At 35.3% G+C, this 15,616-nt stretch overlaps 1 protein-coding gene across 1 annotated transcript in view; it reads left to right on the forward strand.

Moving 5' to 3' along the window:
* Positions 1–15,616, forward strand: part of spock1 (SPARC/osteonectin, cwcv and kazal like domains proteoglycan 1) — a 118,746-nt gene that overhangs the window by 50,591 nt on the left and 52,539 nt on the right. The window contains exons 3-4 of the mRNA XM_005795283.3: positions 12,642–12,650; positions 14,411–14,456. Of these exons, the coding sequence (XP_005795340.1) occupies positions 12,642–12,650; positions 14,411–14,456 (55 nt within the window). The remainder of the gene's footprint in view (positions 1–12,641; positions 12,651–14,410; positions 14,457–15,616) is intronic.

The raw sequence follows: 15,616 nt of genomic DNA on the forward strand, positions 1-15,616 counted from the left end.
AGCTGCTGAAAGGCTTATGTAGTTAAGAAATGCAGCTCTGACAGCAAACTGTTTCTAACACGAGCGAGGTGCGTGGCGAGGATGTCGGAATCAAAGCAATTTTTTTTCCCTTGTCAGTTTGCTTCCGCGTCCCTTGATTTCATCCGCCACAATTTTTCTGTCACTCTGTGTGAAGCTGACATGTGGGCTCACCTTTTTCCCCTTTACCCTTGTCACGTTCTGACTCCTTCACTATTTCAGTAAGTCAGATGTTTATCTGTTTACTGTGTCAATAATGGGGGATGCACAATTCTTGGCAAACAGATGAGGCTAACAAGAAAATATGTAACGAAATGTCTTTAAAATGTAGTCTTACAATGCTGAGTACTGAGATCTCAACACATGTGAAGGCTGGTATTTTGGCAGGATCAGGGAAAATTAGTAATATGTTGATGAAGTTTAATAATCTGCTTTGCATCTCTATTGCCTTTCCAACATTTTAACATATTTTTTTGTGCATTATTCCAAACACCTAACATTGTACTTTAACTCCTGACCTTAATCATTATAGAGTAGTTTATTCTCTATAAAGTGGGTAGGTGTGCATTACTTAGGAATGAGATTCTCACAGTGGGGCACATTGAATTGAAAAAAGATTTCATAGTGTCATGGTGTTATCAGAAGAAAGTCAACCATACAATATAAAATAATATACTGGTCAAGAATGTCATTTGATTGAACCAAAATGCAGGCAGATGAAGTCAGTGCTGTAAAGTGCAAATTTTATTGATGAAATAAAAAGACCTACAGATCATGGCACGACGAGAACAGGACATAGGAAAGAGCCTAATGAAAGAATCCAGCAAGAAAAATGCTGTATAATAAATGCTACAAATGAAAAATATACTATTGCATGTGACTGCTTGTTATTTAATTATTTGTTTATGTCTAGTCATTTTGAACTTATCACTCTTAGGTATATATATATATTTTACAAACTTTGTATTTATTACCTAAAATAGAGTATCTTTCAACAAATAAGCAATTTCCCCTTGGGGATCAATAAAGTCTATTCTAGTCTAAAACCACCAGAGTTAAAGGTCTACAAAGTTTGATGGCAACATAGAAAAGAGGTGAGTTCAATGAGGGGAACGCTGAACAGCTGAGAGAGTACTGTGCAGGAACTAAAACAGAAAACCCCAAATTAACTACAGTTGGTAAATTTTGCAAATGTAAAAATCAGATGTGTACTTCCTGGCACTTCGTTACCAGAAAACGTGTTCATCTCTTAGCAACAGATTAACAACAAATATTGTTATTGTTCAAAAAACATAATATTTCCATTGCTCTTTTGAAATACTTCTTACCTTATACTACTTAACAAGAATTGTACATTTTATGAATTTTGCAGAAAAGTGAAAATGTTTTTTTGTTTGTTTGTCATCGGTGGTAAATGTATTATTAAACAGACATTCAACACATAAGTAAAAATCTGATTTATACTTCGTGGCAGCTCGTTACCAGAACAAAACACTCACCTCTCAACACCAAAGTAGTTATTATTTATGAAACATAAGTTCTTTTGAAATACTGCTTATCTGCTTAGACACAAGAAATTTACAGTTGGCAAATTTTGCAAAAGTAAAAATCAGATGTTTACATCGTGGCATTTTATCAGAAACCGCTCATCTCTTAGCAACAGATTAACAGATATTATTTTTCAAAAACATAAGATTTCTACTTCTCTTTTGAAATACTACTTTTAGAATTGTGTATTTGGTGAATTCTTCAGAAAAGTGAACATGTTTTGGGTTTTTTTTGTCATTGTTGGTAAATATATTATACAACAGACATTCAACACAAGAGTAAAAATCTGATTTATACTTCATGACAGTTTGTTACCATTGTTAAGCCAGGCCCCAGGAAATGAGAAACTAAACACAAAGGACTGAATATAGCTAGACATAAATTGCAATAGTGAACCCCACAACAAATATCTTTTTATGGTTTAACTTTTCTTGGAGAAAAATGAAATAAACTCGGCAAAGATTTTGTATCTTTCTGATGTCATTCCCAGCAATCTGAAGCATCAAACACCAAAAGGTTTTTAGACCAAGATGCAAAATTTTCCCCAAGTAGACAAGCTGTGCTTTTAAAATGTTACTATTCGAGGGTTTTTTATTTATCCTTTTTGACAACTGAGAGCCTTCTCTGAATACTTTAAAAGGCCTGACAGTTCACCACTTCCTTTTGGCAGTTCTGCCCTTTATAGAGCACATAAATATAACAGACTGCTATTAGCCGGTTAATTAGACAGACTATCTGCTTGGATTCCACTGTAGTTCTGTAATTCCCAAACAATGACTGTTTTTTCTGACTTGCAAATATTCAAACTGTTTTTGTGAGTCAATTGACCAGCAGTTGCAGCAATCTTAGTTTAAATAATCAGAGAAATGTTTTGGTTAGAAAGTAAACCTAAATACTACTGATTGAGCAATACTCAAATTCACATTTGCTCTTACATTTTTACCTACCAAAGCTGTTTTTTTTTTTTTTTTTTTGTATAAGTAGGTTATAAATCTGTAAATCTGCTATACAATGATTGTTAAAACTTTCTATTGTTAGTCATCTTAGTGTAGGAGATATTTAACCACCAGTTTTAGCTCTATATAATGTGTACCAAACTGTTTGGCCTCAAAAAAGTCAAGTTGTTCTTGCTTTCACAATCATCCGTTTTTACTTTCTCACTGCTGTTGGTCTGCAGTTAGTCTGATGTAACTGTGAGTCACATTTATTTAGCATTTAAACTGCTTCTGTTACTTTGCTCTTGAACAGGCCCTGCTGTGAGCAATTAGAACATCTCATAGGAACGTTTAGTTGCTGGGAACCTTCTGACTAGCATTTAGCACAGATAAGATTCTGACTGCTCATTGCTATTTCACACAGCCAAAGAATAAAATGGCGAGTGCAAATTAAGAAATTATGGAGACTGTGTGTGGAAAATTGAAATGATGATGGAGAACATTAGGCGACATGAGTGAAAGATGACTGATGAAGACAGGATTCTGCTGGATTAGTTTACCGTCACTAAGTCCTTATTTCTTCCTTGTTAGTTCTTTTAAGTCGTAGCTTTCTTTCTTGGTTGCCTCATCACACAGGAAGCAATGTTGTTACAACTAGCAAGATAAATTAAGTGTACACTTAGCATGATGAGAGGCTGCAAGTGAATATGTTTCCATCGAAAGACAAGTAGAAAATGTGCAAGTTGTTTACTCTTTGTCTTGCAGTATTTTCCGAAGTAGAACCAAGTAGCTTTGACATATCCGTCGTACCTCTAAGTTGTGATAAAGTTTGAAATGTAACATTGCATACATGGAAACAGGATAGAAATACATGCATGATAACATATAGCTGTCATGTTTGTCTATCATTGGGTGCTTTGAAAAAATATTTTACACCACTTGACGTTTTGTACATTCTGTCACAAAGACTTTAAAATATTTTATTGGTATTTTTTGTGAAAGACCAATGAATAGTGGTGACATGTAGGGAAAAGGATAAATTATTTTCTATATTTCATCCAAGTAAAAACCTTAAAATGATTTGATTTAATCAAAGTATTTTATTCAACTTCCTTTGAGAAAATACATTACAGATTTTCTTTCATCAGCAATTACAGCTGGAATTTTTTTCTAAGCTGGATTTTTACATCTAGAGACAGAGCTGCTCTTTTTTAAGGTCTTTTTTTGGCACCAGTGGCCTTTATTCATTAGTAGTTGAGCAGGCATTAGGGCAAAGAGAGATCAGGAAGACATGCAGTAATTGGTCTAGGCATGGAAATCGACTTAGGACAGCTGCTTCGAGGACTATAGTTTCAGCATGGAGTGTCTGCTTTATACTGAGCCACATAACACCCCTGACATGACCATTCTAACAAGGAAATATGTCTTGATCCGATCCATGCAGTTGTCATTCTGGCTGTACGTTCAGGGTTGTTGTCCAAGTGGAAGATGTGGCCTCTGCTGCAGTCTTTTGAAGGCTCTAGCAGCTTTTCTTTAAGTGTTGCCATATTTATATTCCTTCAACTTTGACCATCTTTCTTGTTCCTGCTGGAGAAAAAATATCCCCACAGTATGATGCTGCCAGCACTATGTGTTACTGCATCATTATCACCATATGATGTTTTTTTTTTTCAGGATCATATGCAGTGTTTGTCTTCCTCCACTTATAGCATTTTGCATGTAGGCCAAAACTCTTTTTTTCCCCACCTTCATTTATGGCCTATGGCACTCTGAATACGGTATTTTTTTTTTTTAGCTGTCATGCTGACAGTATATCCTACATAAACTGCAGCTCCTCCAGAGTTACGTTGAGCCTATTTCCTGCTAAACTGATCAGTTTTCTCTGGTCCCAGCATCACGTTTGGAGGTGGATCGTCCGTTTTCCATGATGGACTGAGTTGATGTTGAAAGTTGATGTCCAAAGTTTGGTATATTTTTTTTCAACCTAATCCTGCAATACAAATTCTCTATAACCTTATCCCTAACTTGTTTGTGCTTTTTGGTCTTAAAGACGCTGTTAGTTCTCTGAGAAATACACTGATAACCTCTGAGGTCTTCAGAGGTTTGCAAGATACTACAAATAGCATATTATAGAAATTGGGTCAGCCCAACAGGAAGCAAAAGTTAACTTCTATACATTTGAAAGTCTAACTAGAAATAATAACAAAAAATAAATAAATAAAAAAAATTATGTGACATTTCTATGCTAAATTTTACCTCTCTGTCAGCAAGTTGCTGCACAGATTTGATTAAATGCGAGGGCTAAATGTGCCCTTGTTACCCAATCAAAGTGCTTGTCACATGGACGATTAAGTTGTCCCAGTAAGCCAAGACAATGAGCCAGCATGCACCGGTCAATGGAACGAGGTCACCGACAGTTGTGACGTAATTAAATGTACTTGTTTTTCATTTGCTATGAAATGTCAACAAGTTCACAGTGAGAAGGATCTAACAAACGTAAGGACTACTACTACATGTCACTTTTCTCTAATGGCAGACATTTATGTCTGCCCTTAAACAGAACCCTTGATGCATCTCAAAGTACTTTTACCTTTTGAGGATGCTAAAAAAAGCGTTTGCAACTCAGTATGACAGGTTTTAGAGCATATTTTTTTCCAAATGCAAAGCCGAAAAGGTATAATTTTGTTTAAGCACTTAAAAAGAAAGGGGCAGATTAAAGTCCCCCTTTCTATGTGTCTCTCATAAACCGGCTTGTACAACTCTAAACTCATGTACAACACTGTTGATTATTCATTTTCCCAATCATTTCTATTTCATGTCTTGCACAATTTCTGAAACAACAAAATCACTTGACATTTGAATAGAAATACAACTGTCATTTTACTATCTGGACTCTTTTTCTCTCCTCACTAATTGCTCCTGTCATTTCTGCTCAGTCTCTTTGTCACTCGGTTTGTTCTGTTATTAGCAGCTGAAAGCTGTTGATTTCCAAAGTACTCAAATAGATTTTTGTTTCTCAGAATTTCATGGGAGGCTTTTAATTTTCTCCTTTTGTTTCTTCAAAAGCTTCAGTTTTTCCTCTCTTCTCTGTTCTAAGTACTTTTCCTTAACACTTTTTATTCTCCCTCCAACACTTTCCGTCTTTCTAATTTCTTGATTTTGTGTTCAATATTCTGACAGAAAATTGGACAGGAAATAAATGAAAGAAAACCATTTGGATAGCCTATCGGAAAGAGAAAACGATGTGAAAGATGGCACAATATTTTGATTAACAGACTGTCCAGTGAAGATTTTCCCTCTCATTAACTTGAAAAAAAAAAGACAGATTGAAGAGGAAGCACATTTTATGATGTTGGCTTTGAGCCACATTTTGGGTTTCTGGAACTGCTGGGAGACGTGTTCGGTGGAGAGAAGGGGGAGAAAATGATGAATGAAAGGGGTTTTAAAAATGGAGCCATTGGGAGAAGAGTAGGGAAGTAAGCAGAAAGAAAATTATTTGTTAGTTTCTGTTTAGCAAGGCTTGCTTGACTGTGACTGTTCTTGTTGTCATTGATTTGCCAGATCCTTACATAACTTACAGAACAAATAACAGTATTAACAGACTCCTTTTCCGGATTTGCTTTGTTTTTTTTCTTTTTTTGAAAGTCCTTAGTCATCCTATTTTACATCCTTTTCATCTGTGAAATACAAAATATGAAAACCTAGAAAATAAATTACAATTGAATCAACTTTTTGCCTGTAACTTCTTCTGTGTAGACATAAATAAAATGTAAAATACTTTTGCCTCAAAATATAGACAGTTGTGTTAAGTCAAATGCATAACTAAAGATTAAGCATAAAAAGATGATGTTCTAAACTGTATATTTTTAATTCTTTCATTTTCACATTTAAATCATTTAATTTCTGTCAATATAATGTGAAACTGGAATGCTTTGGTTTGAATTCCTCATTATTGTAGCTCCACATGCCCGTCTTTTACCCCTGTCATGAGGTCCATTTCAGAGCAACTCGTTTTGGTGTTCCTTAAAGGAGACTCTTCACACGCCTCCCACCTTCAGATCGCAGAGCGTTTCACTCCGCTATGTTTATGACGGGCCTTTTTAACATAAAATCTGTTTCGTCTGACTATCCGTAATTACTATCTAGATATCTAAAAATGACTAAACTAGACCCAACTACATTTTGACTATCCGGAATGGTCATTTGAGATATCTGAACCTTGCATTCTTTACTAAGAATAATGATTCAAGATATCTTCAATTATATTTTGATGAGTCAAAATTCCTTTCCAGATATTTCAAATGACATCACCGGATTTGTAATTTGACGGGTTACATATAAGTAATTACAATTTAAGATATCTCGAACATAATCATGACTAGTTAAAATTAAATTAGTCAAAAATTAATTTTAAATCTTAAATTTATCTTAAGAATTATGTGTAAGCCACTTGTGCTGCCACTGAGCTGTCCAAACAGTTGCCTGCAAATAAAACACAATAAAACCAACAGGGAGAAGTTTAAACCTCCAAACCAAACATCAATATCAAAGCCAAACCATGACAGCGAAATGGGTGAAGGAAGCATTCACACATTTCTGTTTAGCATGCTTCACTTCTTCTGATGCCCAACAGTACAGTAATCTGATGCAGTGTATTTCTGGAAGCCACTCTCTCCTCCACTGTATGTCCCGCTCACAAAGCTCATATATCAGCTTCAGCAGCTGCTGATCAGATCAGACGATGTAGCCTAAGGAAAGGCATAAAGATTGTTCGAGAGGAGAGAAAGAGAAGACATAGATGGAGAGGGGTAGTTTAAGAGACTATGGGGGGGAGATAAGGAAGGAAAGGAACTCGGCGATCTTCCAGAGTCATGAATAAAATGTATAAAGTACACAGTAAAATTTTAATGCTGTTTAGTTTCCTCAGAGAGGCCAGATTTGCATCCTCATCCCCTTATTATGACATCTACGGTCAGCACTGCAGGCTTGGATATGCCTTTTGTAATGTTAATGTCAGTATTTGCACAGGCTCACAATTACCCACTTGTGAGCACGCACACCCCGACACGCATTCAGCCCTGCACGCACACACACATGCACCCACACATCCAATGAATGCTATATTTTGCTGAGAGAAGCTGTTTGGATTGAAGCCAGTTCCGCTTTAGTTCCCCCATGGATCGATGTTCCTTCTCTCCATTTTCCTGTCACAAACTTCCTTAAGGGTCTTTTATCATAGTAAATTTTATAACTATCAAATTAAAACAGGAAAAAGGACTGACCCAGAATGCTTGATGACCACATGCACATGGTTTTTATAGAAATGAAATATGTTTTACTCTGCACTATGTTTTGAAAATCAATGGTATATCAGTGCAGCTTTAACAGTCAGTTTACACTGACCCACCCTCCTTTTCTGCAGTTACCTCCTTTAAAATCTGTAAGCCTCAAAGTTTATAATGCAGTGACAAGAAGTCATGAAATCATTTCATAGTAAAACCAGAGGGCATTGTAGCAGATGATTTGTTGTAAACAAAATCAAAGAGTGCAATAATATTGGCAAAGAAAGATCAGTTTAATAGAGATTAGAATGGAGATAACATACAGTTACTACTTTATGCTGTGTTAATGATTCCTGTGCACAAAACATATATTTTGAGGGAAAATTAATAGGTTTATGTAATTCAGAGCACATTCAATATATTCTTTTCCTGTTTACACACTTCTATTTAATATGTACCACTTACCTCTCCCATGCTCCACAGAAATATTCATGCCTGATTTAATCGAGTCTGGTATGCTTTTAATGTAGTGCAATAAATAGTTTGAGCCAGAAGTAATGAATTGGATTATGAATGTTTTTCTGGTGTGGACTCACTTCCTTACTGACTTATTGTTGTTGTTCACTTATTTGAGAAATCAGTTCTTCTTTGCTTCTTTATTACTTTGTCTGAACACAATTGGGCTGATATGAGAGGCTCGTATCTTCTTCCAGATGATGTTTAATGAATGAGCGAGCATGACAATGGCCAGATCTCAGAACATGAACTGAATTATACCATCCTCAGTATGCAGTTGAGTCCTCCAGAATCCTGGTAGTCAGTTTAGTATTTGATTCAAGTGATGAAGCAGAGACACACCAGAAGGTTGCAGGACACCTGAATCCGAGGCCTGGTTTTAAAGACTCCTGTCATAGAACATCGCCAGGAGTTTAGTGAAATCCATGCTTTAGCTGGAAATTTATTCATATATACCGTAAACATAGAAGTGAACTAAAGCCTCCAGGGTTTCTTGGATTCAAACTGTTGATTCAGAGTTTCTTGTTCACAACCACAACACAGGAAAAATCTGTTAATATCGCAAACCATGCAAAAATGCCACAATATAGTAAAACTTAAACAGCAAGTCTAACAACAGAAATTGGGTTTATCATGTAGTACTTCCATTTCCTTATTATCTGCTTTTTCCTTCTTTTCCTTTCATTGATTGAACATTGCAACCTAGTTTAATCTAAATCATATAGTTGCTAAAGAGCAAAACCTGATAAAAATGCTTCCTTACCAACTCAGAACTGTTGAATAGCATACTTGCATTGGACACCAATTAAAGCAAGGCATTGTGGAATAAACTTGTGTGCAGTTTTATAAATAAGGAATCCCATTTACACTGACAGATTCAATTTATTTTAAATGATTTTTAATTAAATGCTTAAAATAATCTGTCAAGTCATTCACGTATTTTGCTCCAGCAGAGCTTTCCTAGCTTTGAACCAATACGCTTTGATCAGTTTGACACTTGCTGCTGAAGGTAGCAGCTCCACTTTTATCAAAGATTATATAATAATAAAGGCACAGTTTTATCTCCTTGTAATCTCTTTTAAAGGTTTGAATGACATTGGGACAGTGTTGCAGTGAGCTAAGCAGGGTATTAATGCTTCAGAGATGTGCACATTCAAATATTAATGGGAGACTTTTGTGAGGAAAGGTCATTCCTGTTACTTCAGCTGAATAGTAATTTGATCACCAGCAACCCTGTGATGCCCAAATAACAGTAGCTTGTATACAGTACAAGGTCTTTGGTTAGACGCTGCAGGTGAATGCAACATCGTAATAGCTTCAGGTCAGAATTAATATAGCAACTGGTACCACAAATTACAGACTGTCTAGATGGTTGAAGAATGAACAAGACACCATAAGTGTTCGTTCTATTGAATATGAGTCAGATGTGTCATTGAGGCAGAGTTTTCTACCTGTGTTCTGAAAATCACCAGGCTGTGAATAAAAGAAATGTACAGATGAGCAAAAACAAAGACAATTTTAATAGGAAAGTATATTAGTATCTAACTTACTCTATTAAATTTTATTTGCATAAAAAATACCCTGAGAATGAGTAGCAGTATGTATAACACTGTTGTACAGTAACAGAATAGAAATTGAGGTAAATAGACAGTTAAACATTTCCCTTAGTCCACAAGACCCAGAGGAATTTGAAGTACTGCACACTAGCCTTAGGGGCCCTTCAGGGAAACATGCTTTTACCAAACAAACCCACTCTTTCACACATTTTGTCCTTTTACAACACATTTTGTAAGAGCACAGATCCTGGTTTTTGCAATCCAGAGTTGGACACTTTTGTTTTAAGTTCATTTCTATTAGTCAAATATAAAAATAATCTAATAACCAATAATTTTACAATATTTTAAACATATTTTTTTTAAAAATAACTGCAACCATATGAAGGACAAATTATTCAAAATGCACTAATCCTAAACTATTTCTTATTGCCAACAATCAAAACCACATATGACATAATTTCAAACTTATATTTTTACAGTCAAATGTGGAAAACAAAGGGAAGATCATGCTCCTAACAAGTAAAAAAAATCAGTAACTGGAAGGTCAAATGTGCCTATTCATATGGAAGTTCTCAGTTTTACTAACAAATGTCAAAGCTGAAGAAACACAAGATTTGTAAATTTTTCACAATAATACAATAAGGAAAAATGTGTGTTTTCTTGCACACTTTTAGGAAGTTTTAAGAGGTTATAGGATTTTGTGAAACATATGCTTTACACTCTTCTTTGCCCTGACTACATTTTTTTCACTTTCAGTTCAGTGCCATTTTAAATGGCAAGCTGAGCCACTCCATTTCCTGACTAGATGTCTACACTTTGGTTTGCTATTCCACAGCCATGCCAACTCAAATTTACCCTTGGCACACATTTAAGCACATCATTAATGTATGAGGAACCATATGTAACCTTTACAGCTCCACACAAGCACACAGAAATCTGACATTGCTCTATTGGGCAAACACAGCGCCATATTTAATGATACTGGCAGGTCTTATGGGCAAAAATTTAAGTATTGAATCTAACAGTGTCATTTAATTCAATACAAACAAATTAAAGGCTTTTTGCTGGTCAGATTTAGGTTTTATATGGTAAGCTACATCACAACATTCATATAAAGTGAGATTTAATGGCATCAGAAGGACAACAAACACACTTGCTCACTAGATAAGACAATAATCTAGTAGAAATAAGGTTATTTTTCACTTATTATTTCCACTCATTCATTTGGTCTGACCATCATGTCTGAATATTTCAGTGTAGAGTTGGGAAAAAGGGGGCAGTTGTTTATTTATTGATTAGTTTACAGTTAGATGGTGCATAAAAGGTGACCATGACACAAGCAGCAGTCATGGTTAACCTAGCAACTCTACATTAAAACTAAAGACTGTATAGATTTAGGTGAAATAACAAATTACATAACAGTAATTATATACATTTTTTATTTTTATTTTTTAATCACCAAAATAAATTGAAAATTAATATTTTTAATTAATTCTTAACTCCATTCAATTTGCCTTTGAATCAAATGTAACAATACGCTGCTGACCTAATGGCATCTCAATAAGTTAGAATATTATTTATTTCAGTAACTCAATTCATTAAGTGAAATACATTATAGACATTAATTCCACAAATGATGTTTTCAAGCCTTTACTTAACTGATAGTTTTCTAACAATGAAAACATGACATTTAAGATTAGAGTATTACATGAGACTACTAAAAGAAAAGAAAGTTGTACAGCATTGTGGATTTAATGAAAAGCATGTTTAATACTTGAAGGTTATGTTTGAAAGATACTTTTAATCTGACAAACCAGTGTCAATGGAACAATTTACTGAGATGCACTTGAATTTCTCGTTGCCTTGGGCCAGCTCTGGTGCAGGGCATAAAATCAAAGTTTAATGTCAGGCACGCCTGACTTTTGAAGACAGGTAAGGTATGTTGAGCTGTATCTGGAATTTAAAAGTTATACCTGTGTGCTCACGGTAGCGTAACCCTACTGTCAACAGTCATGTCTGACCTCATCGGATCAGTGCATTATGACATTATTCAGAAGTTTTCCTTGATGCAACAGCATAGTTTAAGTTCTTCTAGAGTGTTTTGCTTTCCCAGCAGTGGAAGAAAAAATTGCACATGTGTAGATGCTGACATTCAGTCCAATTCAAAGTGCATGTTCATTATATCAGCATGCAGCTCAGTTCCATTGCTAGAAGACACTAAAGGCATTAAGTTGTGACTTTGGTAGGTCAAGATTTTTTGTTTTGCTTCCTTATTTTGCTATCATTTAAGCAAAAATATATATTTCTATATACGTTTATGTGGGATGGATAGTTGCATGCGTAGATATGAAGATGAGTAAATGTTTATCTTTTTATCTTGCATCAAAAAGAAAACGCAATTGCATGTCATTTAAACTCCTGCCTTAATTCTTAAACCAGTTTGATTCGTCTCCTTCCTCTTTTTCCTCCTTTTTCATGTTATGCTGTGCCGCTGCTCTACCCGCACAATTTGCCCCGATTGTGTCTTAAATTACATGCCACATCAAATAAGGCTGCCTCATAAGGCTGGCAGTGTAAGGAGGGTGAATGTGTGAGTCTTCTGGTATTTTACCACCTTCTGAATCAAATTCGCATTAAATGGATCTTTGGGGGTAAGCTCGGTATTCAGAATGAATAACACAGGCTTGTAATAGATCCGATGCATACCGTACTGAGCCATAATTACTAACCTTTCTTTCTTTTCTCTTTCCCTTCTATTCTATTCTGCCTTCTTCAATTATTTAAAGGAAGCAGAGGTGAGTATTGTCTTTGTTTGTTTAATTTAATGCTGTTTTTGTTTTACTTAGTAATTTGAGACATTGCAGGGTTTGTCTGACACTTGCCTAAAGTCAAAGAGCTGGAGAAAAGTTAGTGATTAAAATACAAGACACAGTTGATATCTTGAAATCAAATTTAATGCCTGCTATGAAGTAGCTAAGCATATTAAACTCTTGCTTCACTGGTTTTATAGATTTAATTCTTTCCACATTTTAAAGTATTAGCAAGCAGTTTCTCAACTCAACATTTTGTTTTGAGATTTAATGTGAAGAAGAGCAAAAAGTTACACAAAATGAAAAGAAAAGAGAAAGGTACTTTTTTTTCTTCTTCTTCTTTTTTTTTTTTTTACAAATAAAAATCAGAAAATGTTATATGCATTTGCATTCAGACCCCCTAATGAAATCCAATCCAGCAGAATTGCCAGCAGAATATTAAGCTAAGCATTTAATTCCACCAACACACAGAGTTTTTAAATTGTAAGATGATAACATGTGACAAAGTTCAAAGCCTTGGAAAACGTTTACAAGGTCACTTCACCTACAGCTCTCTGTAGGTGGTAAAGGGCAACTGAAGTTCAGCCAAACTGTTTAGACTGTTGGGAATTAGCTGAGGACTTTAGCAAATTTGGCTAATCCTCTTAGCGTGCATGCCATAACTGACCCAGACTGTGTAGCCATAATATCCTAGGTGAACTCTTTCTTTTCGATGATTATGTAGAAGCAGTTTTCAGTGATGTTGGTTGCAATTAAAATATTTTGCATTAATAAATTACATATAGAAGCGTCTAAATATTCTTATTAGGATCTTGACTTGTTCTGCATACTTTTACAGCAAGAAATATTGGTTCAGACCCAGCTATGGATCTCACTGCATTTTAAATTTTCTGTCTGAAACCTTTTGTTGAGTGTTTAGAGTTGTCGTTTATAAAGTAAGCATTTGCTCTATTTCAGCTTTTATCAGGATTTATTATTTCAGTCTTTGGACTTTTGGATTCAGCCATCCATTTCATCACACCAACCCCCTACTCACCCTCCACCGCCATCTCTCTTATTCAATAATGAAGGAGATAGAGATCCCACTTTGAGGCCCAGCAGGCTCCTCTGCCTCCATCACGTCGTGTCACTGACACTGGCTGACTTCCCGCTGATAAACATATGGTTCGCTCTGGGAAATACTTGAACTTCAGACACCACTTCAAGTCTAGGAGTGTGTCTGTGCACTCACCCTCCTTTTTTTTTTTTTTTAAAAATCACTTTGTGAACTTTTTTATTAGAAAGGTTGACCTTATTAAACTTAAGTCACTGGAGACCATAAAAAAGAGGCTTTTAAAACCAAGTCTAAAAACTTTACACTTTAAAGGGGTATTTTTAATAACATTTCAAAGCTATTTAAAAAGCTTTGTAATCTTTTTAGACTGCAAGATGTTAAAGTATACACCTGTTTCACCAGCAGGTTGTCTTAAACTAATTCCTCAAACAGTATCACATATGACACTTAAAATCTGTTTTCATTTTCACTTAATTAAAAAAAGTTAGTTACTGATTCTTTTTCACTTAGTCGATTTTGATTTGTAGTCTTTATATGTGCACTAATGCAATGATACAAATGAAACTGAAGTTATCTCTGTTCTCAAAGAAAATCTAAATCACTTATGTTTTATGCTTGTTTCTATTGGGGCTGTAACATTCTTTATTCTTGAAGATATTTTTATAGCCTAGTTTCTTGTGTTTTCATTTAGGATGACTACTTTAAAAGCTGGGCTCCTGCCAAGTCTCTGGACCAAGGTAAGTTAATCTTTATGTGCAATTTACTCTGTCTGGTAAAAGTGTGTAACAAATAAAAACAAGAAATAGGTCAGACAATTTGAAAACTTAAAGTAATACAATAAATCAGAAAATGATACTACATTATCACTGTTCCCCCAGTAAGAACATCTTGGGTTCCTGACCAGCCTGGCTGGTCCAGGCTAAACTGTCACTTGATCTAGCCTGTCACGCTGAGATGAAAGGACATTTGTTATATTAAGAAACACCTTTGCATCCACTGAGGCTCAAGTTTGCTTTAACTTTCCACAGTTTTAAAATGGGATGGACAATGAAGTTGGACAAGAAAAAAGTAAAAAAAAAAAAATAACAATAATTTTTTGGGGGGTTTTTTTGCAAAAAAAAGAAGCTAAAATGACAAAATTTGCATCTTTAGGCTTGACTGAAATTTGCAGATGCCCACATGAACAAGTCAAATATCAACTGGATATTACAGTCGGAACAAATATTGACCCATTTGTCCTCAGTGGCAAGAAGTATGTATGGAGGAGACCAAGTAAGGTTTTAAAACCTAAGAACATTTTTAGTCATTCACTCATTTATTCACACATTCATATGCTGATGGTGGTAAGCTATTAGACAGTAGCTCAGCTGCCCTGGGGCAGTCTGACTGAAGCTCTGACCACCACCAACAGGCAAAGCGGGTGAAGTATCTTGCCCAAGGACACGACAACAGACTGGTGGAGCAGGGATCAAACCATCAATAGGGTGAACTCCTACCACCATCATAGTACAAATAATTAATTAAAAGCCCAGAATTAATGACATAAAGCTTCATGATGACTTCAAGTAATCAAATTTTAACAGTTTATATAGATAAAAATATTGGTTGACCATTGAGGATAAGCCGATTCTTGGTTTTGCAACCGTTACATGATGGAAGCAAACTTTTTATCTGTGTTGTGCTTATCGTGTTCTAGTATAGCAGTGGCTCCCAACGATTTTCTTCTGGACCCCCCCAGTGGTTCCCAAATATTTTTCTGCTCCCCCCTATGGATTACAATAAAATTCCCCCCAAAAAAGAAAAGAAAAATCAACTGGGCACACACATCGTTCAACCAGACATAAACATATGAACATATTTTGTTTTCAAACTCCACTGAAGTTTATTTCACACTTCA

This window comes from Xiphophorus maculatus, chromosome 23, assembly GCF_002775205.1.
Source record: "Xiphophorus maculatus strain JP 163 A chromosome 23, X_maculatus-5.0-male, whole genome shotgun sequence".
NCBI classification, from domain to species: Eukaryota; Metazoa; Chordata; class Actinopteri; order Cyprinodontiformes; family Poeciliidae; genus Xiphophorus; species Xiphophorus maculatus.